This window comes from Larus michahellis, chromosome 13 (genome assembly GCF_964199755.1).
Source record: "Larus michahellis chromosome 13, bLarMic1.1, whole genome shotgun sequence".
Classification (NCBI taxonomy): domain Eukaryota; kingdom Metazoa; phylum Chordata; class Aves; order Charadriiformes; family Laridae; genus Larus; species Larus michahellis.
The window spans coordinates 3,062,746-3,090,541 of record NC_133908.1 but is presented as its reverse complement, the minus strand read 5'-3'; the positions used below and the strand labels follow the sequence as shown (position 1 = coordinate 3,090,541).

Here is a 27,796-nt window from a genome sequence, read left to right as displayed (position 1 = left end):
TAAAAGTTATTTTTGTCACACAAGAAGTCAGCTTCAAAGTAAGACCCGTATCAAAAATCCTGCGTGAATCTACTGCTATTTTATCCCGGCAGAAGTACTACATCACTTTGCGAGGCTGGCAGCTGTGTAACAGTTAGCAACCATCAACTAAACCTTGCACATACCCTTCTACAAGGAAGTTTTAGTATAGAGTGATGAAACATGGTATTTTTCTTATTTCAGTCATGCAACTAGTCCTCCACCAAGCTTAAGGGGAAGCTGTTCTTTCTGGTACTCCTAAGAATATCTTGAAATGAGTGAAGAGAATTAGAAACAGCTCATCTCATTCAAGACATCTAATCAGTTTTCCTGACCCATTTCACTGATTTCCTCTTGGGGAGAAAAAGTAAAAACATCAAGAGAACAAATACGACTATTTATCTTAAGTGTTTCATGCTCTTTTCAGCTGAAGAGATGATTTTCAGGTGTAAAAATCCTAATGAAACAGAGCCAACACTTCAGAACATTTGCTGGCATAAAGAGGAAAGCCCCATCCCCTCCACTCCTCACAGACACAACTATGATGGCAAAGGCCCTACTGGAGATGAACCTGTATGACCAAGGGGTTACCTTTCGCTAGTATGATTTCTTGAGGACCACTTTAAACCGTTTAAACATAATAATTCTGGCAAATTTAACCTATACCAGCATTAGACAGGCTTTGTGGTTCATTTCTTCATAAACTTTAAGTAGAGAAAAAATTTTTCAGTAGTCCTAGGTGTCAAGTCAGTACAGTCAGCATTTAGAGGTGTGAATGGTGAGGTACACCTATTGAAAAATCCACCTTTTTCATTACATATTCCATAGTGACTACTGAAAAAAAGGCATCCGCATTAATCTTTTAAAAAACGTGTCTGTACAAGCATCCATAAAATGATTGCATGGAGTACCCGTGAACTGTAAGAATTTTTGTCACCTAAGTGAAAAAAACCAAACATAACTGGCTGTAAAATAGTGTGTCTGTCTGTCTGTCTGCATTTTGGGAGGAGGGTAACATCTTTTTGCAGTACAAAATTGCTGGAGTAAAACATATAAAGAAATGACTAGTACTGGAAAAACTGGCAATGACTCTAACAGTGCCACGCTGCAAGCACCAGCTAGTACTGTAGGTAACTGCTGATGCCTCCATATGAACTAGTATACAGCCCTGGTTGGGTACCATGTACACACTACAACTGTTGCCAAAGAATTAAACCATATGAAATTAATTACAGACTGGATTCCGTACAGCTTTATTTTTACTTAAGCAAACAATACCAAGATTCTTAAAGTACCTAAAAACATGTGTCCCACGAGAACTTTGTAGTTAACTACGTTTTTCCTCACAATTTGTTCTGCTATAACACAACAAAGGCTGATCACAAGTAGTGCAATACCGATCCAAGCTAGCCTTAGAATTTCCATTTCTAAACCTCTCTTCATAATCCAGAAAGGACTTCAATTTTCCAGCAGCCATGGGTATTCAAAGGAGCAGAGGAAAAAAAAAACCAAAAAACAAAAAACAAACAACTTCAGATAGATGCCAAAATTTATTACAGGTGGAAGTTCGAAAGAAGTCTAAATCTAGGAAAATTATTTAGAAACAAGACACAGTCTGGTTTTGTAAAGACTGTGCAGATTTAATACCAAGGCAAGACACTACCGGCAAATGGCTTTAGTAGGTTCTGTTTTCCTTGTGTTAGGATCAATTCATGAGTTGAGTATGAGGGAAGACTTCCTTCGGGGTTGAAAGGGTAATTTAGTTTCTATGGTCCATTAATTTCTTGGCTTCTTTCCCCAGTCTGCTCATTAGTGTGAAGTGCGGTGATGAGTTTCAGAACATGGAAGTTGAAACAGCATCTACAAAATTCCTTCACACAATGATTGCAAAACATCTATCAGAATTAACATAGCTTTGAAATTTTTTGACCTAGAATTCATACTGGTGGCCTGCATCAATAATTATTTTTACCTTTAAAAATGATACAAAATCAGTTAATTACATTATGCATGGCTTCTCACGGTTATTCATCAGCATTTAAGCCAACAGCCTCCAAACAGACAAACTAGTTTTACTTCAGCTGAATTAGTAACAGATGGAGAAGACACATTACCCTCAATCACAAGGTTAAACAGATAATTATGAAAAAAACCCGCAAGTCTTCAATATTATCTGATCCTATTAATGTTGTATGTGCAAAGACTAACACATGGCTGAGTTTAGGAATAAGGAGAATTATTTAGGTCACTTGAAGAAGCACATTTCTCTATGATGTCTTTCCTTCCAGAAGCACAGGCTGCATCCATTGAACTGAAGAAACCAGATTTGGCACCGTGGAGGCACACATTAGCCATAAGCCTGTGTGTAAGTTCTGGACTCCTAGAAGGAGTTACGACTGTGCAGAAGTATTAGCTTGGTTTAAACACTAACATGATTTCACCTTTTTCTTCATGAGGGCAGGATTAAAAAAAGGCTTACATTTAGTTCTGTTAGCCTATTTAAGATAACTTTGTACTAACACCTTTGTATTCTCTAGGTATAACACACAAATAAGAGCCAACCCTTCTCATAAAGAATCAAGTGGCCTGGGTTAAAAAAGGATAACAACATAACAGCGTTAGGAGTAGTCAAAAAGATTCAGGGTTACCTATCATGCATTGCCACCCTGTATCTCAGGACAGGGTCATTAATTTTCTTTTTTAAATCAACAACAAAAAATGGTAGAAGCCTGAGGAATGAGTAATTCTTTTGTTAGTGTCCACCTTCAATCCCAGTATTTTAAGTAGATTCTCAGCAGAATAAAGGAAAAATTTAAGTAAAAACAGACATACATTTAAAAAAAAAGTTGAATTCAAGCACTTCCCAGGATTTGGCTGGCTTCATCGACAATACTCGACAAGAGAATGTAAACTTCACTAATGCCTGCAATCCAAGGTGACACTATTAGAACTTCCTGCGAGACGTACCATGTTTAACTCAAGGCACTTGGGTGGGCTGCAAAGCCTGCCGTCCCGCTCCAGAAGAAAGGTTCTGTTCCCTGCTGCATAACAGAACTGCAATTGCTATTTTCTTTCAGACGAATTTTCTACAGCAAGCTCCTCTTGACAGAGAGTGTAAAAAATTCTATCAACAAACACACCTTGCCAGAATCCAAGCACTCCATCTTTTCATTACTAACTGAACCAACCAGCAGGGCTGGCTTCTACACAGGTGAGCTATTAAACATATCAAGAGTGAGCTAGTAAAGGCTAGAGAGTGTACTACAAAGGAAGAGAAGAGAATAAAGTCCATGTTAACTCTGCCTTGTAACTTTTAACTTGTTTAGCAAGTGTTATGCTACTGCCTGGAGATGGACAAATCGCCACCTACTACAGAGGTCAACCCTGGATTGCAGTTTTCTTACATCGCTTCAGCTGTTTCCCCTTGTGTCATCCCAGACTTTGAGGTGGGTGTCGTGTTTTAATTGATTAGCTAGCACAATAGGATTTTGACAAATGATAAAATTATACTACAGCATACCTGCTCTTGAAGATGCAGAAATAAAATATGAACTCTGCATTAGAATAACTTATTTCCTTGGAAAAAATCAGACTACCTGCATTCTTTTCTTACTTTCAACAATAAACACTCTCCCAATATTAAAATGACCTGGGCAGAACAGCTCACTGAACATTTTTAAACCATTAGCAAATGTTTTCATAATGCTACTGTTGAAAGGCAAAATTTTAATCGAAAAGATTTTAAGATTCTTAAAGTGCTACTATCTAGTACGAAGACTAGGCCAGAGTAAGTGGCAAACAAGAAAAATCTAAATAATGACCTAAATTGTAAATTACCTGGCCACAAAATTAACACCTAAAATTAAGGTCCTAAAAATATGACCACGTTTTTGAAATGCTTCTTGAAAATAGTCCCAAAAAATCAAATTTTAATGAGAAAAAAAAGAAGTAACACAACAGTGATGAGGAAAACATGGTATTTCTAAACACAGATATATATATATATATATATACACACACACCCACACATACATACACCCCCATATATTACCAATCTCAAATAATCACCTGTAAAAAATCCAAAAAAAAAAGTCACCTGTAAAAAAAGGCCATATAGGGAGGAGGGAGGAAGAAGCTAACTCCCTTCATTCTGTGAGTAAATACAGCCAAACATAAGGTGTACTCTGGGACCTAAAGTCACATTGCAAAAGTCTTAAGATTGTATAGGTACGTGACTGGTATAGGATTAATGAATTAATTGCAAAAACATGTGAATAGTAAGTATCTAGCATGAAATAGTATAACATGAATATGTGAAATGAATACAAGATTCCTATTTTGACTTGTGTTGGTACATACAGAGGGGTTTCGTTAACACAAGTTCAGGGTTGATGAACTGCTTTGCAAGTGGAAAGTCCAGAAGTGACTTAGGCAGCTTACAAGCTAGTTAAGCCTTTACAGTGTATCACACAATCTTATATTCCAAACATAGCTAATATCTACTTTAGGAAACCGTCCAAATAAGTTGCTCAATTTAAAATGGAGATTTCAGTTCCACATTCAGATCAGAAAGCTGAAGTATCACTGGCAGGCTATCTGGCTGGGAAAAGAATCTCTTTGAAGCTGCTCATGAGTTTGGAATGTACAAATGAAGACTGTATCCTAATTCAGCCAGACAAGGAAGTAAGGACATAACTTTAAACAATCATGTGGTTACAGTGGCTTCAATGGAATGTGATATTCTGAAATAATGTGTGGCTCAAGTGTTTTTTAAATGAGAACTTGAAGTAATCAAACTGCAGATGAAGGAGTCAGAGTACTATTAAAACCAGCATGTGTCATACACAGTACTTTTTACGTGATGCTGTAGCTGAAACATTCAGAATGCATTTCTCATCTCATCATTTACCCTGGTTCAGAACACACCACACTTTTGCCTTCTACAATACAGATGGATATTGAGTTTATGCTCACTGTGAGAAGTTCACCCACAAAACCATGTTTCCTGACCATTACTCTCAGTAGTTTATTTCACTTTTCATTACTCATGCCCACCTCATGATAAGTCAAACCTATAATAACATTTTGTTATTTGCAAGTAACTCATTTCAAAGAAAAATAACTAAACAGTGGTTAAGTATTCCTTTGCTCTATGATTTTTAATTTTTAGGACAGGCTTTTTTGTTGAGTTTAGGGGTTTTTTTCTGTGTTTCTTTTTCACGATATCAAGTTACAGGGCATGCTAGAACAGTAGGTCCAAGGTTGGGGTTTTCCAGCACCAACACGTGGAAGCGTAATTTGATTCTTCAAACATACCTTTATAAGGTTTTATAAGTAATCCCAATGGAACTGTTCATGTGCAAAATTAACTAATAGTGAAGCGTTTACCACAACTTGATCTTTAAGCAATACCACTTGGCTTAGGAAATTCAAATTAATTCTAACTGCTGCTACTTAGGTTTTTGTAGAAAAAACATTAATTTATTCAAGTACAAAATAGAAGAGCAGCTCTGTATATGCATTTCAGTTTTTCACTATGAATATCTGGAAATTCTTTTCCTTACCTATCTAGTTAAGAAGAACTGCGGCACCACATATCTATCTATAGAAACGTACAGAGATGTAATGTTTGTGCTGTGCTGTAATGGTCCTACAAGCACAGTCTGGGCATCTATAGGCATCATATTTTTGTACTGTTTTGGCAGTTTATTTCAGTATAAAGGGCCTCTAAACTAATAAACAAACAAAGCAAAAACTGAAGGGGCTGTTAAAAAGATAATCACATACAGATGTGTCATCCGTATTAAGGCAGAACTTCAGAACTTGACTATAATTTGATCAGCGCCGTTCTTTGCTACGTAGAAGGGGCCCTCTAGTAGCTAGAGAAGCCATTATCATAGGAAATCCCTTCTACTTCATTGACAATACAGATAAAAGCTTCTCAGATAGGGTCAGGTTTGCAAAGCCAGCAAAAAAGAAAGTAAAAACATCTTTCCACTCCCACTTCTCCAGGGAAGGCTGAATATTAGGCTATTAGGTAGTCAGATACATTTTTTTATAGCTAGCAAAGCCCCTGGGTAATAAAGAATGAGCTCAACTGCCACAGGCAGCTTTACAGGAAATTGTGTGAAACAATGACAGATGCTCCAGAATTGTTTCAAAACAAAGAAAGCCAGGAAGAAGAGTGTCTCAGCTGAAGGTTTTTTGCTCATGAACTATATTCTCTAGAGTGCTGACAGAAACTATGTGCATAAAAATTTTATTTTGAGATTATGTGCACATATGCACACAGACAACCATATGAATGTTAAATAATTCTATCCATAACTAAGAATTTTAACAAATATGTATTTCTATTGCCATTCTCAAAAACAGTTGGAAAATGTTCCTCATTTAACAGAAATTGCATGAGAAGCTGTGAAAGAAAGCTAACAGGAGTAAGTGACAAAATGAAAGCTTTCTTATAAAGTTTTCCAACAAAGTTTAAGTCCTTTTTCAAAAGACACTCAGGCATTTAAAAATACTAAATCTCGCAAACCCTCAGTTGGATTTAATAACCTTTACTCACTTCTGAACACAGGACTTATGTCACCAACTAACTTTGGAGCTAGATTTTAAAAGCAATTGGTTTCCGTAAGACAGAAAAAGACACTAAGCAGGGTGTTAAGGAAACAAATAATGCCCGACTCCAACCGAAACAAACATGAAGTAGGTGCCTAAACACGTCTGAAAACCCTACAAGTCGCTACCTGCATATTAAATCACATAGATGTTATTAACTGCCCCCAAAAACAAGTTTCTCAAGATTTTTAACTCCAATGCAAACTTATCTTACAGATTTAGGAACAGTAGAAGAGAGATGAGTCTTTTACACAGTCCAGTTGGCGGTCACTTGCCTTTGGCAGAATGACATTGATAGTATTGTGCAGTGCCATCTGACTGTTTAATGAAATAAGGCTGACTCTCTCTGATCTTGTTAGTTGTTTTGTCTGTAACTAACCACAGCTTTTTCTTCCTTAACACATGTTTACATTTCTAGTGTACTTTTCACTATAAACTGCTTTATTCTATTTATTTCCTTTACTATGCTACAAATATAGTATGTAAAAATTCATTTCACTGGCTTTTATAGAGATCTTTATAAAAAGTAATAATATTTAAAAGCTGAACAGTAAAATCACATAAAGTCAGCTTAGTACTTTTCAAAACAACGTAGTGGGATTTCAGTACAGCATGCATCTGCAAAGTGTAAAGACAGGTGAAACTACAGTAACATTGGCAACTGCAGAAGCACTTGATTTCAATTGTGATTCTCATTGTTTATTAACAGTAATAGAAAACATTGTTATTTTGAAGAGACTTTGGTCCCGGTTATTTTTTCAAATTATGAATTTTGTCATTTAAAGAGTAATGCTTAACCCTCTTAAAAGAGCTCTGAAATTTTTAACGCATGAAACAACTGTATCTCAACATGACACAGTGAGGAAAGAACAATATCCCCCTGGCTCCAAAGGTGCTGGAAGCCAAGTATTTTTAGTTTAATCTCTTGAGTTTTGCATCAAGGAAATTGCATTCTCTGCTTTATTAAAGCACTCCACAACAAAACAGGGAGCGGAAAAAATAAAAGCACACCTCCAAGTAGCAGACAGGTCATAAGAGCACATAAGTAATATAAAGCATGCTGTCAGAGAGCAGCAAGGCATCATGACAGTCCAAAACAAAGCAATGCTATTTTTAAGTTTTTGTTGCTGTTGATTGCACTGTACCAGAAATAGACTCTAAAATAAGTATGGATACTTGGTGAACAGTTTATTGGTCCATCTGTTCTCCAGGAGAGTTGGATTTTTCCATGATACCACACAAAGCTGCAGTATATAAAGCTCTTCTTAAAAATATAGTCAAAAGAACTTTCACAAAAATATGCTGTATAACAAAGTCAGTCCAGTTTCAAAACAGTGGTTTATGGTTTTCAACTTGAACAAAACAAAAATCACCAAACTAACACTCTTATTCCCAGATCCCTGTTATGACAGTATATTGTAAAAGGACTGACTAGCTTATTTTTCAACTCAGACTAAATCAGCTCCACTCAAAAAAAAAAAATAATCAGTCATTCAAATTTGGGACATTAAATAGATTTTTCTTTTTATACTTTTGAACTAGTCATTTACATCCAAAATGAATCTTCAAAGATCATAAATGCTACATAAAAGGAAAATGAGAACGCAGCTGAAATTACCAGCGTATGTGTGACATGACTGTGAACATTCTCGTTTTTGCAAGAATAGTGGCCTGAAGAAAAATGAAGTACAACAGAAAATCCTGCTATACTGCACACTTTATTACCTATTAAGAAAAAATTCACTATAAGAGAAGAAGAGAGATTTAGTCCCATTAACAGTATTAGTGTTATCTCCTGTAAATAAAATTAAAATGTGATGCACGGGGTGGGGGAGTGGATAATTAAACCCACTGGCTGGTAGAATTTCTCAATCAACTGTTTACAATATTTAACTCCTTCATTTAGAATAGCTTTTTCTATGTAACTTCCAACAGTAAGATATCTATTTCTCTATTGATTTTTATGATTGATACAGTAAAGGTGCTGCAGGTTTGGATTCAACTGTATTAAACGGGTCTGCACGGGTAGTTTATACATTGCTCCAGCTTTCTTTAATTAGTTCTTTTAGTTCTCTCATTTATACAAACACTACAGCTACTTAAGTACCTCTCCTGAGATCACTTAGCCTCCTTTGATTTCTTCACAGTATTGAGACACACTCCTTGACTTAACTTTGCATTTAAAAGAAACATCACCATTATTAAGGCTAAATAATGAGAACTAGAAGAGGGTGAACAGCATGATAACAAATTCTGCTACTACTGTGATACTGAAAAAGTATGAAAAACAGAACTCAAGGCAAAGAACTGCAGTACAACTATACAAGAATTAGTGAATGGATGAGGAAAAAAAAAGAAAAAAAGACAAACCACAGCCCACAAGTAGAATTCAATGTAGATAAAAGTACAGGAAAAGTGCAGGAGGAAAAAAAAAAATAAATTCCTTCTTAGGGATTCTGGCTTTGAACAAGATAGTACTGGCCAGGAAAGAAGTTCTTGAATCTATAGTAAGCATTTTTACATAGATACATCAGTTCAGAAATAACAAATAAAATCCCAAACAAAAACCACAACAATATTCAGAATTTGGAAAGGGATGAAGAACAAACAAAAGATATCATTGCAACAGCTTGGAAAACGATTAAGTATTCATATAAAAACAGGTGCCATTCTGAATCTCCTCGACCTAAAGGAAAGGCAGTAGAAGTAAGAGATGCACCAGGAAGAAATATGGACTGCTTTCCACAGAAAGAACAGCTAAGTACTAAGGAGTCTTCACTGCGAAGGAGGTTAACTGAAAAGGGAGAGAGCAGATGTGTACTAAAATCAAAAGGATTGAGACAAATAAGGATAGAGACAGTTACATTCTTTCCTTCATACAGGAAGTAGAAGACCTAATGCTACACTAATGAATGAAAAAACTAAACCAAAAATCCCAGACTCTTTTCTACCCGTTGCATAGAGGAGCTATGGTATTAATTACCAACAAGTATTTGTGCATGCTGAAATTCTATGTGGGTTCAAACTCAATTAAACTCACAAAAGAAAAATTCATCAACAGTTGTTAAACACAAAAATATGTCAAGTTGTATTGCCAAAACCAGCAGGAAGCTGACCAAGTGTACAGAAAAATAACTGTATTCTTGGCATGACCTTACAGTCTTCCCTAAGCTGTTCCACTTTTGACCACTGCTGGAGACAATTCTTACATTAAGGGATTATTTAAGAAGAGTATCTGGGTATATTTCTTTTTTAAAACTAGAAGCACATAATAGCAGACAGCTTCCTGAAACATCCAGAGTAACTATATTACACCGCTTTTTATCTTACTTGGTTAAATGCCGCATCTGTCTTGTGGCTGTGTCCAAAGTAGACAGGATCTGAAACTCTTCTGGCAACATTTCCGCTCCTTCCTAAATTAAATCTTTTTCTAGGAATTGGGTGGGACAGTAAACAATTTCACTGTATGTCCCCGTGCTAGGGAACTGTTCTTCAAAACATCACATCATAAATGTGGTTTAAGGAACATTGTGTGTGCACACAGATACGTTTCTACATAATCTGAAGACTAGTAAAAAGATAATTCCATACATTAGACATCCAATTCCATAAATTAGACTGTTGGATCCTTCAACAAGAAAAAAAATATTAATGTTCTTCCTTCAGATCATCTCCATCAGCTTTCCAGACAACAGATGGAAATTATATAATTAAATGTACTGATATCATCCCAAAAACATTTGCAGTTCTCTGTGTCTTTAACAGCTGGTAACATGAAGAGATTAAAGAGAGATGAGATCCCTCAAAATAATTTTTGCAGCTTGCTTTCCTCAAAGACAGCAGAAAATTCCCTTCTCTGGTGGGAAATTCAATCTACTCCTGAATGACTATCTTCATAGAATCACAGCATGGTTTGGGTTAGAAGGGACCTCAAAGCCCACCCAGTGCCACCCCCTGCCCTGGGCAGGGACACCTCCCACCAGCCCAGGTTGCTCCAAGCCCCGTCCAACCTGGCCTTGAACCCCTCCAGGGATGGGGCAGCCACAGCTTCTCTGGGCAACCTGCGCCAGGGGCTCACCACCCTCACAGCAAAGAATTGCTTCCTCACATCTAACCCAAATCTCCCCTCTTCCAGTGTAAAACCACTCCCCCTCATCCCATGGCTCCCCTCCCTGATCCAGAGTCCCTCCCCAGCTTTCCTGGAGCCCCTTTAGGGACTGGAAGGGGCTCTAAGGTCTCCCTGGAGCCTTCTCTTCTCCAGGCTGAACCCCCCCAGCTCTCTCCACCTGTCCTCACAGCAGAGGGGCTCCAACCCTCCCAGCATCTCCGGGGCTTCCTCTGGCCCCACTCCAACAGCTCCGTGTCCTTCTTATTTTCAGAGCCCCAGAGCTGAAGGCAGCACTGCAGGGGGGTCTCCCAAGAGTGGAGCAGAAGGGCAGAATCCCCCCCCTTTACCCTGCTGCCCATGATGCCATTGGCTTTCTGGGCTGCGAGCACACGTTGCTGGCTCATACTGAGCTTCTCATTCATCAACATCCCCAAGTCCTTCTAGGCAGGGCTCTCACTCAATCCATTCTCCACCCAGCCTGTATTTGTGCTTGGGACTGCCCCAACCCAGGACTAGAGGGAATGGATTAAAATTAGAGAAGGGTCAATTCACATTGGACGTTAGGAAGAAGCTCTTCACCATGATGGTGGTGAGACACTGGCCCAGGTTGCCCAGAGAGGTGGTGGAAGCCCCATCGCTGGAAGTTTTTAAGGCCAGGTTGGACGGGGCTTGGGTGGTGGGGCACCGGGGCAACCTGGGCTGGTGGGAGGTGTCCCTGCCCATGGCAGGGGGCTTGGAACTAGATGATCTTTAAGGTCCCTTCCAATTCTAACAGTTCTATGATTCTATGACCTTGCACTTGGCCTTGTTGAACTTCATGAGGTTCACGCAGGCCCACCTCTCAAGCCTGTCCAGGTCCCTCTAGATGGCATCCCTTCCCACCAGCATGTCAGCCACACCACACAGCCTGTCCTTCTAAGATTATTCTCCTAACAGTCCCGTCATGACTGTGGTCCGAATGGTCATTAGGATTAGCATCTCACTTTCCCATGTCATGTCACGGATCATGAGACCATATTTTGGAAGTCCTTGAATGACTCACATAGCTACCTATAAGGTGGTGGCTCCCACTTCTCATGGAATGCCTCCCCCACCCCCAGTGAGGAAATTCCAAAAGAAGAACTGTCACCATGACATTCAGACTGATAAAAAAAAGAAAATCAGGGGAGGGCAACTGTTCTCCATGCAAGTTTAAATTTTCCCAAATATTCTGGTATCTAGTAATGCCCTGCTTAACTTAAAGACGGCAATCATTACACAATATGCCTTAAGAAAACTGCTTTTCAGTCCAAATCTGAACTGATTCTCAGAAATCCACAGAAAACTTTAACAACAAGCCAAGAAGAAAGGGTGGAGAGAAAAGGGGGAAGTCAACTTGTAGGAAGAAAATATCCTGAAAGTCACACACAGAAGGGGTTCATATAGACATTGCTAAATTCAATGATGCATGAGGAATGATTGGGTTTTTTTGTTACAGATCACCAAGCACCAAAAGGCATTGCCACACGAGTGATTTGAGATCAGAGAATACTTCATCTACAATTCCCTGGATAGACAAATTCTGACTAAAATATTGACTGAAGTAATTCTACACAAACACAGTTTTAGGATTTAGAGTGCCTTTTTCCTATGTAATGTAAACTCTTTGTAACAGACACTGGCCAGTGTGCCAGTATTTCTGAAAGCCAGAAGGCACACCACATCTCAAGGGTCAAAACTACACACACAACTCCCTCTCTGAAATGCTTATACACCAATGCACGCAGCATGGGGAATAAGCAGGAAGAGCTGGAGGTCTGTGTGCGGTTGCGGGGCCATGATCTCATTGCAATTACTGAGACGTGGTGGGACAACTCGCATGACTGGAATGCTGTCATGGATGGCTATGTCCTTTTCAGGAAAGACAGACCAGCAAGGCGTGGTGGTGGAATTGCACTCTATGTGAGAGAGCATTTGGAATGCATCGAGCTCTCACTAGGGGCGGATGAAGAGCGGGTTGAGAGCTTATGGGTGAGGATTAAGGGACAGGCAAATATGAGGGACACTGTTGTGGGTGTTTATTACAGGCCACCTGATCAGGATGGGGAGACTGATGAGGCTTTCTACAGACAACTGAAGGTAGCCTCGCAAGCGCAGGCCCTGGTTCTCATGGGGGACTTCAATCACCCCGATATCTGCTGGGAAGACCACACAGCCAGGCATGCACAGTCCAGGAGGCTCCTCCAGTGCATTGATGACAACTTTTTGACACAGGTGGTACAGGAGCCAACAAGGAGAGGAGCACTTCTAGACCTGGTACTGACAAACACAGAGGGATTGGTGGAGGACATTAAGGTTGGGGGCACCCTAGGTTGTAGTGATCATGAAATGATTGAGTTCAGGATCATGGGTACTATCCACAAAACAACAACAAGAAGTAAAATTACAACCTTGGATTTCAGGAGGGCTAACTTCGACCTCTTCAAGAAACTGCTTGGAGAGATCCCGTGGGCTAGGGCTCTGGAAGGCAAAGGGGCTCAAGAAAGCTGGTTGATATTCAAAGACCACTTCCTCCAAGCTCAGGATCGGTGCATCCCTAAGAGAAAGAAATCGGCCAAGGGACGCAGGAGACCTGCATGGTTGAGCAGGGAGCTTCAGAAAAAGCTCAAGTGGAAGAAGGAAGTTTATAATAAGTGGAAGAAGGGACTGACCCCTTGGGAGGATTACAAGAATGCCACCAGAGCGTGCAGGGATGAAACAAGGAAAGCCAAGGCCGCCTTGGAATTAGACCTGGCTAGGGACATCAAGCACAACAAAAAGAGCTTCTACAAGTATATTGGAGGCAAAAGGAAGACCAGAGAAGTTGTAGGCCCACTGCTGAATGAGGCAGGAGTCATGGTGACGGAGGATGTGGAGAAGGCGGAGTTACTGAATGCCTTCTTTGCTTCGGTCTTTTCTGCTCGGCCCAGCCCTCAGGAGTCCCAGGCATTGAATAAAGTAACAGGGAAAGAAGACGACTTCCCTTGGGTTGAGGAGGAGCGAGTGAGGGACCAATTAGATCATCTAGATATTCACAAGTCCATGGGCCCTGATGGGATGCACCCGAGAGTGCTGAGGGAGCTGGCAGAAGTCATTGCTGGGCCGCTCTCCATCATCTTTGAGAAGTCCTGGAGAACAGGCGAGGTGCCTGGGGACTGGAGGAAAGCCAATGTCACTCCAGTCTTCAAGAAAGGCAAGAAGGAGGAGCCGGGGAACTACAGGCCGGTCAGCCTCACCTCCATCCCTGGAAAGATGATGGAACAGCTCGTTCTGGGTGTCATCTCAAGGCACGTGGAGGAAAGGAAAGCTATCAGAAGTACTCAGCATGGATTCACCAAGGGGAAATCATGTCTGACTAATCTGATAGCCTTCTACGATGGCATGACTAGATGGATAGATGAGGGGAGGGCGGTAGATGTGGTCTACCTTGACTTAAGCAAGGCGTTTGACACGGTCTCCCACAGCATCCTCATAGGGAAGCTTAGGAAGTGTGGGTTAGATGAATGGACAGTGGGGTGGATAGAAAACTGGTTGAAAGATAGAGCTCAGAGGGTTGTGATTAGGGGCACAGAGTCTAGTTGGAGACCAGTGACGAGTGGTGTTCCCCAGGGGTCAGTACTGGGTCCAGTCCTCTTCAACATATTCATCAATGACCTGGATGAGGGGATAGAGTGCGCCCTCAGCAAGTTTGCTGATGACACCAAGCTGGGTGGGGTGGCTGACACACCGGAAGGCTGTGCCGCCATACAGAGAGACCTGGACAGGTTGGAGAGTTGGACAGAGAGGAACCTTATGAAGTTCAACAAGGGCAAGTGTAGGGTGCTGCACCTGGGAAGGAACAACCCCATGCACCAGTACAGGTTGGGTGCTGACCTGCTGGAGAGCAGCTCAGCTGAAAGAGACCTGGGAGTCCTGGTGGACAACAGGATGACCATGAGTCAGCAATGTGCCCTTGTGGCCAAGAAGGCCAATGGCATCCTGGGGTGCATCAAGAAGAGTGTGGCCAGCAGGTCGAGGGAGGTCATCCTCCCCCTCTACTCTGCCTTGGTGAGGCCGCACCTGGAGTACTGTGTCCAGTTCTGGGCTCCCCGGTTCAAGAGGGACAGGGAACTGCTGGAAAGGGTGCAGCAGAGGGCTACAAAGATGATTGGGGGACTGGAACACCTCTCTTATGAGGAAAGGCTGAGGGATTTGGGTCTCTTCAGTCTGGAAAAAAGACGGCTGAGGGGTGACCTTATCAACGCTTATAAATACTTAAAGGGTGGGTGTCAGGAGGATGGGGCCAGGCTCTTTTCAGTGGTGCCCGGGGACAGGACAAGAGGCAATGGGCACAAACTTGAACATAGGAAGTTCCACCTAAACATGAGGAGGAACTTCTTTACCCTGAGGGTGACAGAGCACTGGAACAGGCTGCCCAGAGAGGTGGTGGAGTCTCCAACTCTGGAGACATTCAAAACCCGCCTGGACATGTTCCTGTGTAACCTGCTCTAGGTGACCCTGCTCTGGCAGGGGGGTTGGACTAGATGATCTCCAGAGGTCCTTTCCAACCCTATGATTCTATGATTCTATGATTCTATGACACAAGCTAATCCAGAAGTAGTACTTTAAATCCTGAAGACCAGTATCACATCCAAGTACAATAATGGCAAATCTGCAGAGGTATAATTATACCAAGGCTGTTTGTACCACATGTTTTACCACAGAGGCAAGCCATGATTTGATCCCCTGCTGCAATAACAAAACGTGATGTCAGTAGATGGCAGTATGAAGCATATTATTGGTAGAGAAGATTAGTTTGTCAATACTTGAAGAGATGAGCTCTTCACTGGGCACCTGGAAAAAAGGTCTACTCCTTAGTAATTACTCAGTCCTAGCTTTATTATCAAGGATAATCAATCTAGAAAGACTAGATACAGGCTAATTGATTATGGTTATTTTTTATGTTTACTGATTTTTCAGAAAGAAAACTTAATATAAATACATCTGCTATGACTGAGTGTGAAAAAGAGGACCACCTACATTGTAAGTGAGAAGCAAGAGGGCCATACAAGTGGATATACCCAACCTAAAGTGAATCTAGTCAGCTCAGACCCAAACACAGCAAGTGGCTCCAGTTTTCTCTTTCACAATTTTATCCACTGTTGCTCACTTGCCCAGGATTTCTCAACTTCGTAAGTGCATACTCTCAGAACACATAAAGTCACTTCTCTGTCAAACTAAGAGCACTCGAAAGTTGCTCAGCACTTGTGATTGAGAAATGGCTGGCTCCACACATCCTCTACCCCCTGCCTCAGGCTTAGACCACATACAACTTGTCTGAAGTTCAGAGTGAAGGAACAAGGTGTACTGCGCAACTCCGAGCAGGAGGACAGGAGGCTTCTTCCCGAGGTTTTGCCCTCAAAGGGCAAAATCCTTAACAGTTCACCCCAAAAATCTCAGTGTGAGGGAGGTATGCAGGGACGTGATCACACATCTGTTGCCAGAACCTCATCCTCCCTACGCATCCCGCCCCACTCTTTTCCACAAAAAAGCTAGGCTTTTTCCAATATGAGACTTTTCAAAGACGAAAAGTAGAATCCTAGTCACCAATCAGTACTGCTGGCTACAATGCACTCAGAAAGCATCCAAGAATAACAAACAGTGGCTCCTTAATACACTTTACTAATCAAACTCTATCCAGCTTGTACCACCAAACATAACTGCTCTAACTCCAATTCTAGACAGGTTTAAAAATAAAAATTACTGAGCTCAGAACAGAGTTCATTTACAGTGATGATGTAGGAGAAAAGAACGAACCCTCAGAAGCAAACAGAAAGGAGAAAGGTGGGAAGAAGTAACTCTAAAACGTCAGGGAGAGTTACTTCAGTACTTTCAACAATGGACTGGAGCCATACTTTAGAACTTCTTTTGCTTTACTCGGTTGCCAAGTGAATTGAAGCTAACAGAGTTCATTAATGGTGATGTATTTTAAGACGTATCCACGCTGTAATTACTGTACAGCAGCAGACTGGTCCTGTGCAATGTTCATTTTAGTCATAAAAATGATGGCCTACAGCTCACTGGTTCATTATTAAAAGAAGAACATAGGTTTGTTTATGTTACTAGTCCTACGGAGAAGACTGGTTTATATAGCCTTATTTAGGTTATATACAATATACCAAGTGTTCATTGAAGTTCCCTATCTTATAAACCATCAGCAAATTAATACCAAACACAAGATACTTTTAAACCGTGTTATTATCCTGAATCTGAAAATTTAATGAGCCAAAACACTAAAAGCATTCAGAAGACTAATTCAGCTTTCTCTTCAACTTTATAAGTGGTTCCAGCCAATTATCTTTTAAAAATAAGCATTTCCATAACTTTTTGGATGTATCAGTCACAGAACGGTCCATTCGTATCACATCATCTGATGATTTCTTAAACGAGCAACCTGATTGCACAATGCCTAACGGATTAGCACGGTATTGCACAAAGATGGCATTATTTTGCAATATTTTAAAATACTTTTTCTAGACTACTGAGATGCACAGAGCACTTTGCTGGCAGCGCTCATTCAAGAGAGCTCACTATATGCAACTGAACCTGATTAAGAGGAAGACAAAGACTGGGAAAGAAAGATTTGGAGGACGGAAAGGAAAAGAGAGCCTGAAATCATGCTGTCAAGCAGTTAAAATAAACAAGATCGCAAAAATGGAGTAAAGCTTGAAGGTATGCTAGCAGACAGAATGAAATGGTTCCATACTGGCTAAAAGGGAAAAAAACCCAAGCAATCAAACATACTACAGTATTATTCCATTTTAGCCCGAGTCTCCAGAAAATTAGGGTTAGCAAATATTTTTTTAAAGTGAACATAAGTCTCAGAAAACAGAGTTTCAGAATAAATAACCTAGATAACTCTGTTCTGAAAAGAAGTTGTATTTCAAGATTAAGTTATTTTAAATAGGTATTAAAAGTGTCAGAAAAATAAATGAAAAAGGTATTATTGTTGACTGAAATAATTCAATGGAATTGCTTTCAACTGAAGTTTTCTTTCCTATTTTAGGAGAGAGACTGAAAAGTCTTTTGGCTTCAGGCACCAATTTTATTTGGGAATATGAGGAATTGTATTTACTTCTGAGTTGCACTGAAAACAAACCCTATACTGCCCCTGATTTTGCAGAACTCAGAAGATCACATACTGCCTACATGGACGTTAGATCAGCTTAAGCACAAAATCCAGCTTGGTTTTCAGAAATTCAAGAAAGTTGCTATCCCTTGTTTGTGGAGGTTCTTGCAAGTACAGTAAGCAGAGCTATAGTTGTAACTACAATTATAGTTGCAACAGATTTAAGTATTCAAAACTAAGGCCCTCTAAGTATCTACAAAAGCCCTTAAGTCAATTCATTACTGATACAGTAAGTGACAACACTTGTGTTTGGCAGACAGTGCAACTGGGAGTCCTGACAAATCTAATTAACAGCACATCAGGGGCACTTAGTTTATCCTTTATATACAGTGCCAATAGTGAGTGTATAATGAGAAAAGGAGCTTAAACAGTAGTGGGACTTCACTAATTGGTCACCAAGTCCTGATTAAGCCAGGCTTCATATATAATTATTGAAGTACAAGTGTCTGACACAAGTGTATCCAAAAACACTTAATGAAGATACTAAGTCACTTCTAAACTACATCAATAAAAATGAGGCACAAAAAAGAAACAGACAACAGAAATATACAAGTCTGATTTTCTTGAGCCACTTGCCATTTGTATACCCCTAGTCCAAAATATTTCAACCATTTAAATAACTATCTCTTAAAAAAGTTACAAAAATGTAAAAAACAATGTAGTGTCTCAATTACATTAAATAATGCATGTATTTGGAATATATGTAGGCATTCCAGTAACCTTGCATATGCGTGTGTGTATATATATATATATAAAAATATATCTGTATATACAAAAAATGTTGCCCAGCAAATAATAACAAGGGAAGGTTTTACAAAATCCAGACATTAAAGTGATAACTTATCAGTGTTATAAACTGAAATCTCGAAAAGTATATGCCACCATATCCCCAAAATGGTGACAGAAGTGACCTGAACTGCATAACTGGCTGCACAGGGAAACACATTTGTCCCAACACATGTACCTCATCTATCCTGGCTTCCTCAAAATCCAACAAGGAAAGGGTAGTTATAAACATATGCTGAAAATGCAGAATGTTTCAGAAATATTCAGAGTATTTCAGAATGAAAAATGCAAACCAAAGTCGCAGGCACCTCACCAAAATCAAACTTGTGAAAGCCCCACGATACTCTGTGACAGCACCTTGAATATTTCTGCTGGCTCAAGTACTGCTCAGGAAAACAGGCACAGGAAAACACCTTTAAAGGCAGCGGGACAGACGGTATTTTTCCTTCTCAAGACAGAAGGGGGTAAGAGTTCTGCTAACAATTCATTTCAAACTGGAAATGACTGGTTGGTCACTAGTATCTTACTTCTGTGTCGGAAGCTCCCTAGGAGCCAAACAACTGAAGCTTACAAACATCCATTTACAAGATTCTGCCACGTCAGATTACCAACTTTTCATAATTCTGCTGCATTCCCTCCTGCCTCATACCATCCTGCCCAGGTTTTGGAATTTCTCTATGAAATTAGGAACCTGCAATCTACATTGTGGTTGCCAGAAACACACACACCCCCCCTCCAAAACACACAGTGCAAATACCACAATAAATTTCATTAGGAGCAGTCCCATTTTGAGACAGTGCTGCATCCATGCAAAGAGATCACTGCAATAATATAACCCTCATTTCTCAAGACAAGGGTATAATTGCAAAGAAGGAATTTCAAATGCACATCTATCAACAAAACACAGAATATCACAGGAGTGAACAATCAACGGCACACCTATCAACATCCCTTACGTTTTATCTTAGCTGCTTGGCTCAGTTCCATGCATTCAGCAAACAGCTGTGTAAGCTCCTCTCCAGCATCATCGGAATGAGCTGAAGTGGGTATGTGCAGCATTCCAACAGCACTGCTCCTGTGACATCTTACCGATGACCCCACCGAGGGAGTCCTTCTGTTGTTCCCAGGACTTTATCTTGATTGGCAAGGGTCAAGGAATCTGACGAATCGGTGCCTGGGGTTTCTTTGCCACTGTCTTTTTAATGCTCTTACCCCAGAAAAGGAAGATGAAAAGGTTGGGTCATTATCACAAAGAAAGTAGTCCTCAGTGGTAGCTGCTACAAGTACACCAGTCTAGCTGCCTGTGTCATTTAATGGAGGACATACATAAAAAAATAACAGCTGTAGCTACATACCATAATGTAGAGCTGTGCAGCGGTAATGCAAACTGGGTCATATATTTAAAATATTAGTTGAAAATTTTATAGTATGCTCTGTGAGAGTTCTTACCATCTTTTAGAAAGTACTGTTACGTTATTTTCATTATTAAGTGAAAAACAACAGACAACTCAATGCAAAACAATCCTTAATTTATAGCTTATTGAGAAAGTTCCTTTGATAATAAAGCAAAGGAACAGACCTTCAATGCAAAATGCTTTTTTCCTGCACAGTGTACTAACATTTTCAACCAAGAATTTTACATACAAGATTACTGGAACACGACACAAACAAAATAATAACCCAAGACTACGAGTAGCATATATCCACAATAGAAAATAGTAATAAAAACAGTAGGGCTTGAGTAGCATTTTCCCAAACCAACTTAACAGTATCCTTAAGTAACCCTAAATTGTTAATAAAGTTTTACTGTCTTCTGTCTACAAAACATAAACATACATTGTATTTATTAATGGTATTAGATTAATATACTTGAATATATTAAAGATATTATATTAAATGACTTCAAAAATATATTTATAAATATAAGCATACTGATATCAATGACACCGGCTTTTGCTGAAAAATACATATTAAATACTAATGCATATTATATATATGTGTAATATTAATGCATATTAAACACTTATTTCATAATCTGTATTTTCTATCGATTCCTTCTGCTAAAATATGAATGCAGACTGTATTCCATTGGATACATTACCCAATATTTCCGAGTAGGTAAGAATTAAGTTAGCTTTAGAACATACAAGATTACCTATTTAAACAAACAAACCAAAAAACCAACCAGCCACCCACAGATACAACACACTAGCTCGGTGTATGTTTTACTGAAACCAGAAGTAAGACTGAGAAGAAACTCAGCAAAGATGAACATAACATTTCAGAATTTAAACCTCAAAAATATTAAAGTATTTGTCTGGGAACTAAGCCTCTTAAACTGAAATAGAAAAGCTTATTTTTACAGGGGTAGGAAAAACTACCGAAAAATACGCATTATTTCTTATTACTCAGTATTTCCATCACATTTATTTTGACAAGTCATGAATAAGCACACATTATTTAAAATTAAATGAGATTGATTTTTACTGTTTTCCTTCCTAGTCTTCCCTCATTTATGATGGTGTTAGTTGGCAACACTGTACATATGTATTACTACAGTATCACTAGACGCAATTTTCAAGAAACACGTGTGATCACATTACTGAATTTTTTTAAAACATGGTTAAAACACAAGTATATAAAACTTGGAGAATGAAAAAAAAATTTATACAGCTTATTTTTCTCAAATTCAAGAAAATAAAACCCTCCAGTTTTAACTTGAGAAATCCTCACTGCATTGCAGCGAACTGTACATGCACAATCAATCAGTTACCATTTCTCAGCTGAGGAATTCAACTCTTATTAAAAATTTAAATAGATCACTTGAACTTGTTTTACCATGCTTTTACTGAATTATGTCATCATTTAATGAAACACCTTAATACTATTTGCCAAAAGACACTATCTGTGTAATGTTGTGTGCCAGGACCAAACCTCCACATCAGATTCAGACAAGGTGCTCCAGCCTTAGATAGGCACCAGTCCCACTGGTTTCCAGTTCCTCCCGGCACAGCACTGCAGTTCTTCTCTGGGGCTCACTAACTCTGATGTTTTCAGATGAAGAGACTGACTGACAGCAGTTCCCAGCATGGCAGAAAGTGAACGCAGCTTGCGATGTTGCTTGCAATGATGCTGAACGTCAATTTTGGTACCACTGATCTAGATATTCCTTGGGTAAGTCCTATGACTACTCCCAGGAAACCGATAGTTTCCAGGATCTCAAAGAGGAAGCAATGCTTAAAGCGTCTGCAGCCTTCAGGATTTGATGGCACTGATCAATGCCCGATTTTGATGCTTGCAAAGAAATGAACACAGCTATTGAGCAAAACTGGATATGGCTGTACTGACTGGACTGTTACAATGGTAAAAGTTGATGGATTAGATCTAAGGGGGGAGAGCTGACACGTGAATGCTTAGGGTACTGTATTTATTAAGATGCAGCCCATGCACTCATAACTCAGAAATTTCTATATTCCATCAGCATCACGTGAGGTTGTCATGATCAACTGCCTTATGGGACAGAAACAAACAGAAATCTGCTTGGAAACTGAAATTAAAGAACTATATTTCATTGCAGCCTAACTGTAATTCCACTCTTCCATCTGCACTGTTTCAAGCGCACAGAGGGTAACATGGCTATCTAGACGCTGTTCCTACCTTTCAGACTTCCAACCTAGTGACAAAAAAAGGAATAAACTCTACTTCAAAATATTTCACTGATGGAATTTTTTTTTCTTCTCAAGGCTGGAAAATACCCTAACAGACTTTTGGAAGAGCGGATGACCCATCCGTTATTTAAACTACAAAAAGCAACAATTTTTTTTCTCGTGCTTTTTACATTTAAGCAAATTAAAAAAAGCTTAACAACTCATGTTAAGTTGCTCATACAGTTCAAAACTATCTGATTCCCACCCACCCCACCCCCCCAATTTCCTACTGCACACCAAGAAAATAATCACTAAAATACTTAGCAAGGATTCTTGAATAAGATAGTCATACACTTTTTTTGTCAGTAAGATGTTTAACATATTATGGCGGTGCTTTCCAAAACCAAAAAAACCCCGTACAAAACCTGGAAAGTGACTGTGAAGATGAATTTTCACCACACAGTGGAAGGCACTATCAATGCCTTATATCAGACAAACTCCAAACATACAGATCTCCTTTAGGAAGTTGTATAGATAAACAAACAAGTTTGCCATTTTCTAGCAGTAGTGTGGAAACATACTGTAGACATGCACTGCTGTAGAATAGACAATAAAACATGAAGAATTATTTAGTAAGTGACACATAATATTAAAGATACTCGGGAAAGAAAACCCACAAGTTCTGTGCTGAATTTCCTGTCAAAAGCATCTGGTTCGCACTGTAAGCAAAATAAAACTGTATACGGATCTGTCTGTAACTCCCTCTGCTGTTCCCTCACTCCTGAAAATACCAGAAAAGCTCATCGTGCATATTGTTTCCAATCCTGCCTCAGAAGGTCACCTATTGTTCTTAGATCTCCCTTTCACATCTCAGGACTAACTAGGTCACGGCCACTGCCATGCTCCATTTCGTCTCTGAACTTCATTCTCAAATCACAGACCTCTCCGCCCTTCTTCCCTAATGTCATTCACAAAAACCACAGGCCCTGAATGAATTTACTCCTGGAAAGCAGCCGCATGAGTTTTAACTCCTTCCCTGTTTCCTTTTAGCTAGTCCAAGACTTTTCAGTATATTCCTGAAACGAAGTTGGTAAATCAGGATGTTGGAAATTTGAGATGACTAACTTTGCCACAGATAAAAGCAGACTTGGAAACCATGTGTATTTCTTTGCCAGGATGACACCTGCTCAGTTTTATTCCATTCAAGGTGTGTGTGTGTATATCTATATAGATCTCTCTCTCTCTCTCTTTCCCCATTGAAGGGGAATAGTACATGCATTTTCCACAGGGATTACCTGTTCCCAGACTTCAACCTAATTACTGTACATACCTGCAACTTATGTCTAGTATTTTATATATTAACATGGGTTTAGCTACTACTTTTTAAAATAACACTTTTTTTAATTATGAAGGCATTACCCACAGTGCTAAAATACCTAAACACTGTCAGTTGGCCTCTTCCTGCAACTGCTCCTTATTGCTTTATCTCCAGCAAGCGGCTGTGAATCACTTAATTTGTGTAAAGACAGCTTTTTGTGCTATAGTGAGAAAGTAAGCTTAAAAGATTAAATAAAAAAATGTCTGGAGAAATTTGTCCCCAAAGCCTCCTGCTATTTTCTGCTACTGCCTGCAGTTGACTCTACTGTCAACTTTTGCAGTGTTTACTACCGTCTTTCAGTATGATTAGTTAACTCCAATGATACATTGATAGCAGAAAAATTAACAACCTGAAACAACATAAAACCTATCTCAAATTAGGCCATATTTATTATTGCTAAATAAATGCTCTTAAAATGGTATATACCCATAGGACCTATAGTGGCAAGAACATTATAAAAAAAACAATCGAACCAACAACACACACAAACCAACAACAAACATTATCTTCCCCAAATCAAGAGTCTACCCTTCAACCTTCAACCCTAAAATTCTCAATAAAAATGTCAGGTTTATGTACAAGAATACTTCAAGTACAATTTAAGTTCAACGTAAATTCATTTTTGTAACATATTCTAGACCAGAGATATTTAAGTGCATACTGTACATATATTTAAAAATGTAATTAGCCGCTGCCGATCACCTCACTGTACAAGTGATTCGGTGTTATACACATGTAAATAAGACACAGGACCTACTAATCTGCCAGAATTCTAAAGTAACAACACCTTCCATGCCAGTGCTGCTGCTGTTTTTGACAGACACCATCTACTGTATCAGAGGCTTCAGTTCTTAAATTGATACACTCCAAGAACAGACATGAGACTCACAAATACATTTAATCTGAGCACTAAGGCTGTGCTAAAGTTGATAAATAGCTTTTGCTGAAAGGAGCTGCCTCCCTTTTCCAGAAGCTGATAAAGACACTACTACTTATGTCACTCTAGGGAATTAATCTTCCAGAAAACTAAACTAGAGCTTGGTGTGATCAGAAAAGCAGCAGAGAAAATGGGAGGGAGAAAGGTGGTTACAAACAGCCAGGGCAGAGAAAGGTATGGAAAAACCTCGACCTTTCAATGGCTTCTTGCCCTTAGATCGATGTGAAATCAAAGACTACGCATACACAGTGTAAGTCTAGTTAGCTACAAAAAGTACACAGCAATAAAAGAAATATCCCCATGCTAAATAACTGCTTTCTGTTTTTAGAAAGGAGACAAATCCATGATTAATCACTGCATTATATCTTAAAAACAACCGCTGTTCAGAAGTACCTGGTTAACACAAAGTCTATTACAGACTGAAGCTGACTGTTTGCAGTATTACAGAGGTGAGACGCTTCTGTTGTAAGACAGTGCAGTGAGATAAAGAGATGAGAGGGAGAAGGTATGTATGATCTACAGAATGATTTCCACCTGTACCTACAGCTGCCATCAGACACACTGTTGTGACTGTAGCTACGCTGGATGAAGAAGTTGCCACCCCACTTTATCTCCACTTGCTCATTACCTTCAAATCTTCCAGCGTAACTGCATGTTTAGTCACTTCCTAACCCAGTTCTGTCAAAATGATTCCCGTTAGAAAATCCGTGTTTCAGCTTAACTCAGATTATTTTTGACAGAACTTGTTTAGCGAATGACTATAAATGCAAGTACCAGAAGATCTGAGAACATTGTAACCTTTGGAGCTAGGAGAAGAAATAGCAATGAGCCAGTGGAGTCAGCGACCCCTTTTCTATGGTTATCTTACTGCAAAAGCAGTGCATTAATCAAACACACAGGTGTGATTTGTCAGCCCGACAATCAGTGAAAGGTGGGCATCAAGGCTGGCATCTTTAAAGAAAATAAGTAAATCTATATACTACTCATTTTACTGCTTAAAACGTCAGGTTAGGGTTAAGTGTCCAGAAATTCAAATGATTTCTTATAACTACATTGAATTCTGTTGTAAAATGAGAGAAACAGGCAGATCCTCTTCAAAAGATAAAAAAAAGTCACATTTCTGTGGAGTTAAGGGATAAATACCAACCTACCTTCCTATCTTAAATTATCATAACAAGACCTGAAAAATTATTTAATTGCTTTCTATGTATTACTGAAGCGAACAAATAGTGTCTGTGTTTTCACTTGTTGGATGGTAAAAGAAGTGGAAAAACAACTACTAAAATGCAGCATCAAATTACCATCATGTAATATCAACATTGACAGCAACAGTACTTGATATATAGATCACCTTACCTTTTATTAACAGGCTTCTCATCCTTGTCATAGGGTCTTATGAACCATTTTCCAATTCTTACGAAGTTTTTATCCATCAAGCACCTATAAAATAATTACAGCAGCAATTAATAGTTACATCTTAAGATACAATTAAAAGATCTGTTTGAGAACAGTAAATTGAAGGGATTAAGCAGCTGAATTTCCATCCTATTGAAATCAACTTTGTAGCATCTGGATTCCATTTAACTTTGACTCCATTTAACTTTCTATTTTCCCACACTATTCATAGAGAATCCCTGTCCAGTCTCACGATGCTGTCACTGATGCTGATTTTCACGTATGCATTTTCCCCTCATCTCTGACACAATCTTTTCCACTCCGTGCTGCTCTTTCTGCTGAATGACCCATCATCCTATTTTTCAAACTCCTGTTCCTGAACAAAGACAATTCATAGCACTGATTCTCTTCTGTACAGTGTTTCTCTCAAGACTTCATGATATACACATTTCTGTATTTTTGGCATGCAAATCGCATATTATAGAATATGAATGACAGGAAATTGTATTAACCAAATATTAACAATGAACCCTTTTTCCCATCACATGATCCACAGCCTGATTTCAGGTGTTGAAACTTCCATAGTTACTGTTTCCTCTCTCAGAAGACCTCTCTCCAAAAAATACACTCCCATATCACTAGATTTAGAGCAGCAGGTTACCCATTTTCTGTGGTCCCTTTAGAAGTGCATGATTTCTTTATAGAAACCGTCCATTCTGTGGCTTTAACAAAACATAAGCAAACAACAAGGATGCAAAGTGATCAATGCCCAATTTAGGTTGACAAGTTAAGGAGTGCTTGATGCCTTTCTAAGCCCACCTGTACAGATGAATCACGCTAGCAACAGGCCAACACAGTTTACGTATGCTCCATACATTAAACATGCATCTGAACATACTACCCATGAGATCACATACAGAAATCTGTTTTGAAGGATTATTTTTCAGTAAGGCAAATCTTACGTTTCAAAAATTCTGAAAAAAATGGTCATTTGTTGCTAGTGGTTTATTTACTATTACGAGCAATATATGAGCTTTCCCTATACATTTCATGTCTAATCAGTATTTTGTTATTTAAATAGAAGAACTATACTTCTCCAAAGTTTTCCAACAGTTTATTTCTATAGCAGTTGCTAGAGATTAGCCAAAACAAAACAAATTAAAAATCACATGAAACCTTCTGGCAAAGCACATTCTGCAAGGTTTAGAAAAACTGTGTGATCTATACTTCAAAAGCATACGTAGAAGACATAGATAGGAAATGGACGACAGACAACGCAGATACTAATATGCTACTACTTCTTCCATATAAACTTGGCAGGGTTTTCCAAAGTTAAAGCTAGGCTAAAGAAAACTGTAACGGCACTTTCTCAAAGCAGAAAGAATCCAGCCCAGCTGAATATACCAAGCTAAACCAGCAGAGATCTAAAGATGTTGTTCTTGTGCTGGTGGGAAAAATACTGTGCTTCAGCAACTGTTTCACCAGGAAATATTTCCTATCAGAGAAAGTTTGTCAGTATCAGCACACTTTATATAAACAAAAGGAAGTCTGTGAAATTTACATCAGATCCCTAAGGAAAATAATCTGTACTAGCAAAAAAACCAATACACTCTCCCCCATCACACACACTAATGCCACATCATCATGTCTGACGATGGCAGGTTTAACTGCCTCAAACTAATGTTACTTTGCTAGAAAAAAGTCTTCATGGGTAGACTTG

The 27,796-nt window shown here is 39.2% G+C and overlaps 1 protein-coding gene across 3 annotated transcripts in view; it reads right to left on the bottom strand.

Moving 5' to 3' along the window:
- Nucleotides 1-27,796, bottom strand: part of MED13L (mediator complex subunit 13L) — a 205,749-nt gene that overhangs the window by 77,719 nt on the left and 100,234 nt on the right. For all 3 annotated transcript variants that reach the window (XM_074605935.1, XM_074605933.1, XM_074605936.1), the window contains one exon: nt 26,038-26,121. In XM_074605935.1, coding sequence (XP_074462036.1) covers nt 26,038-26,121 — 84 coding nt within the window. The remainder of the gene's footprint in view (nt 1-26,037; nt 26,122-27,796) is intronic.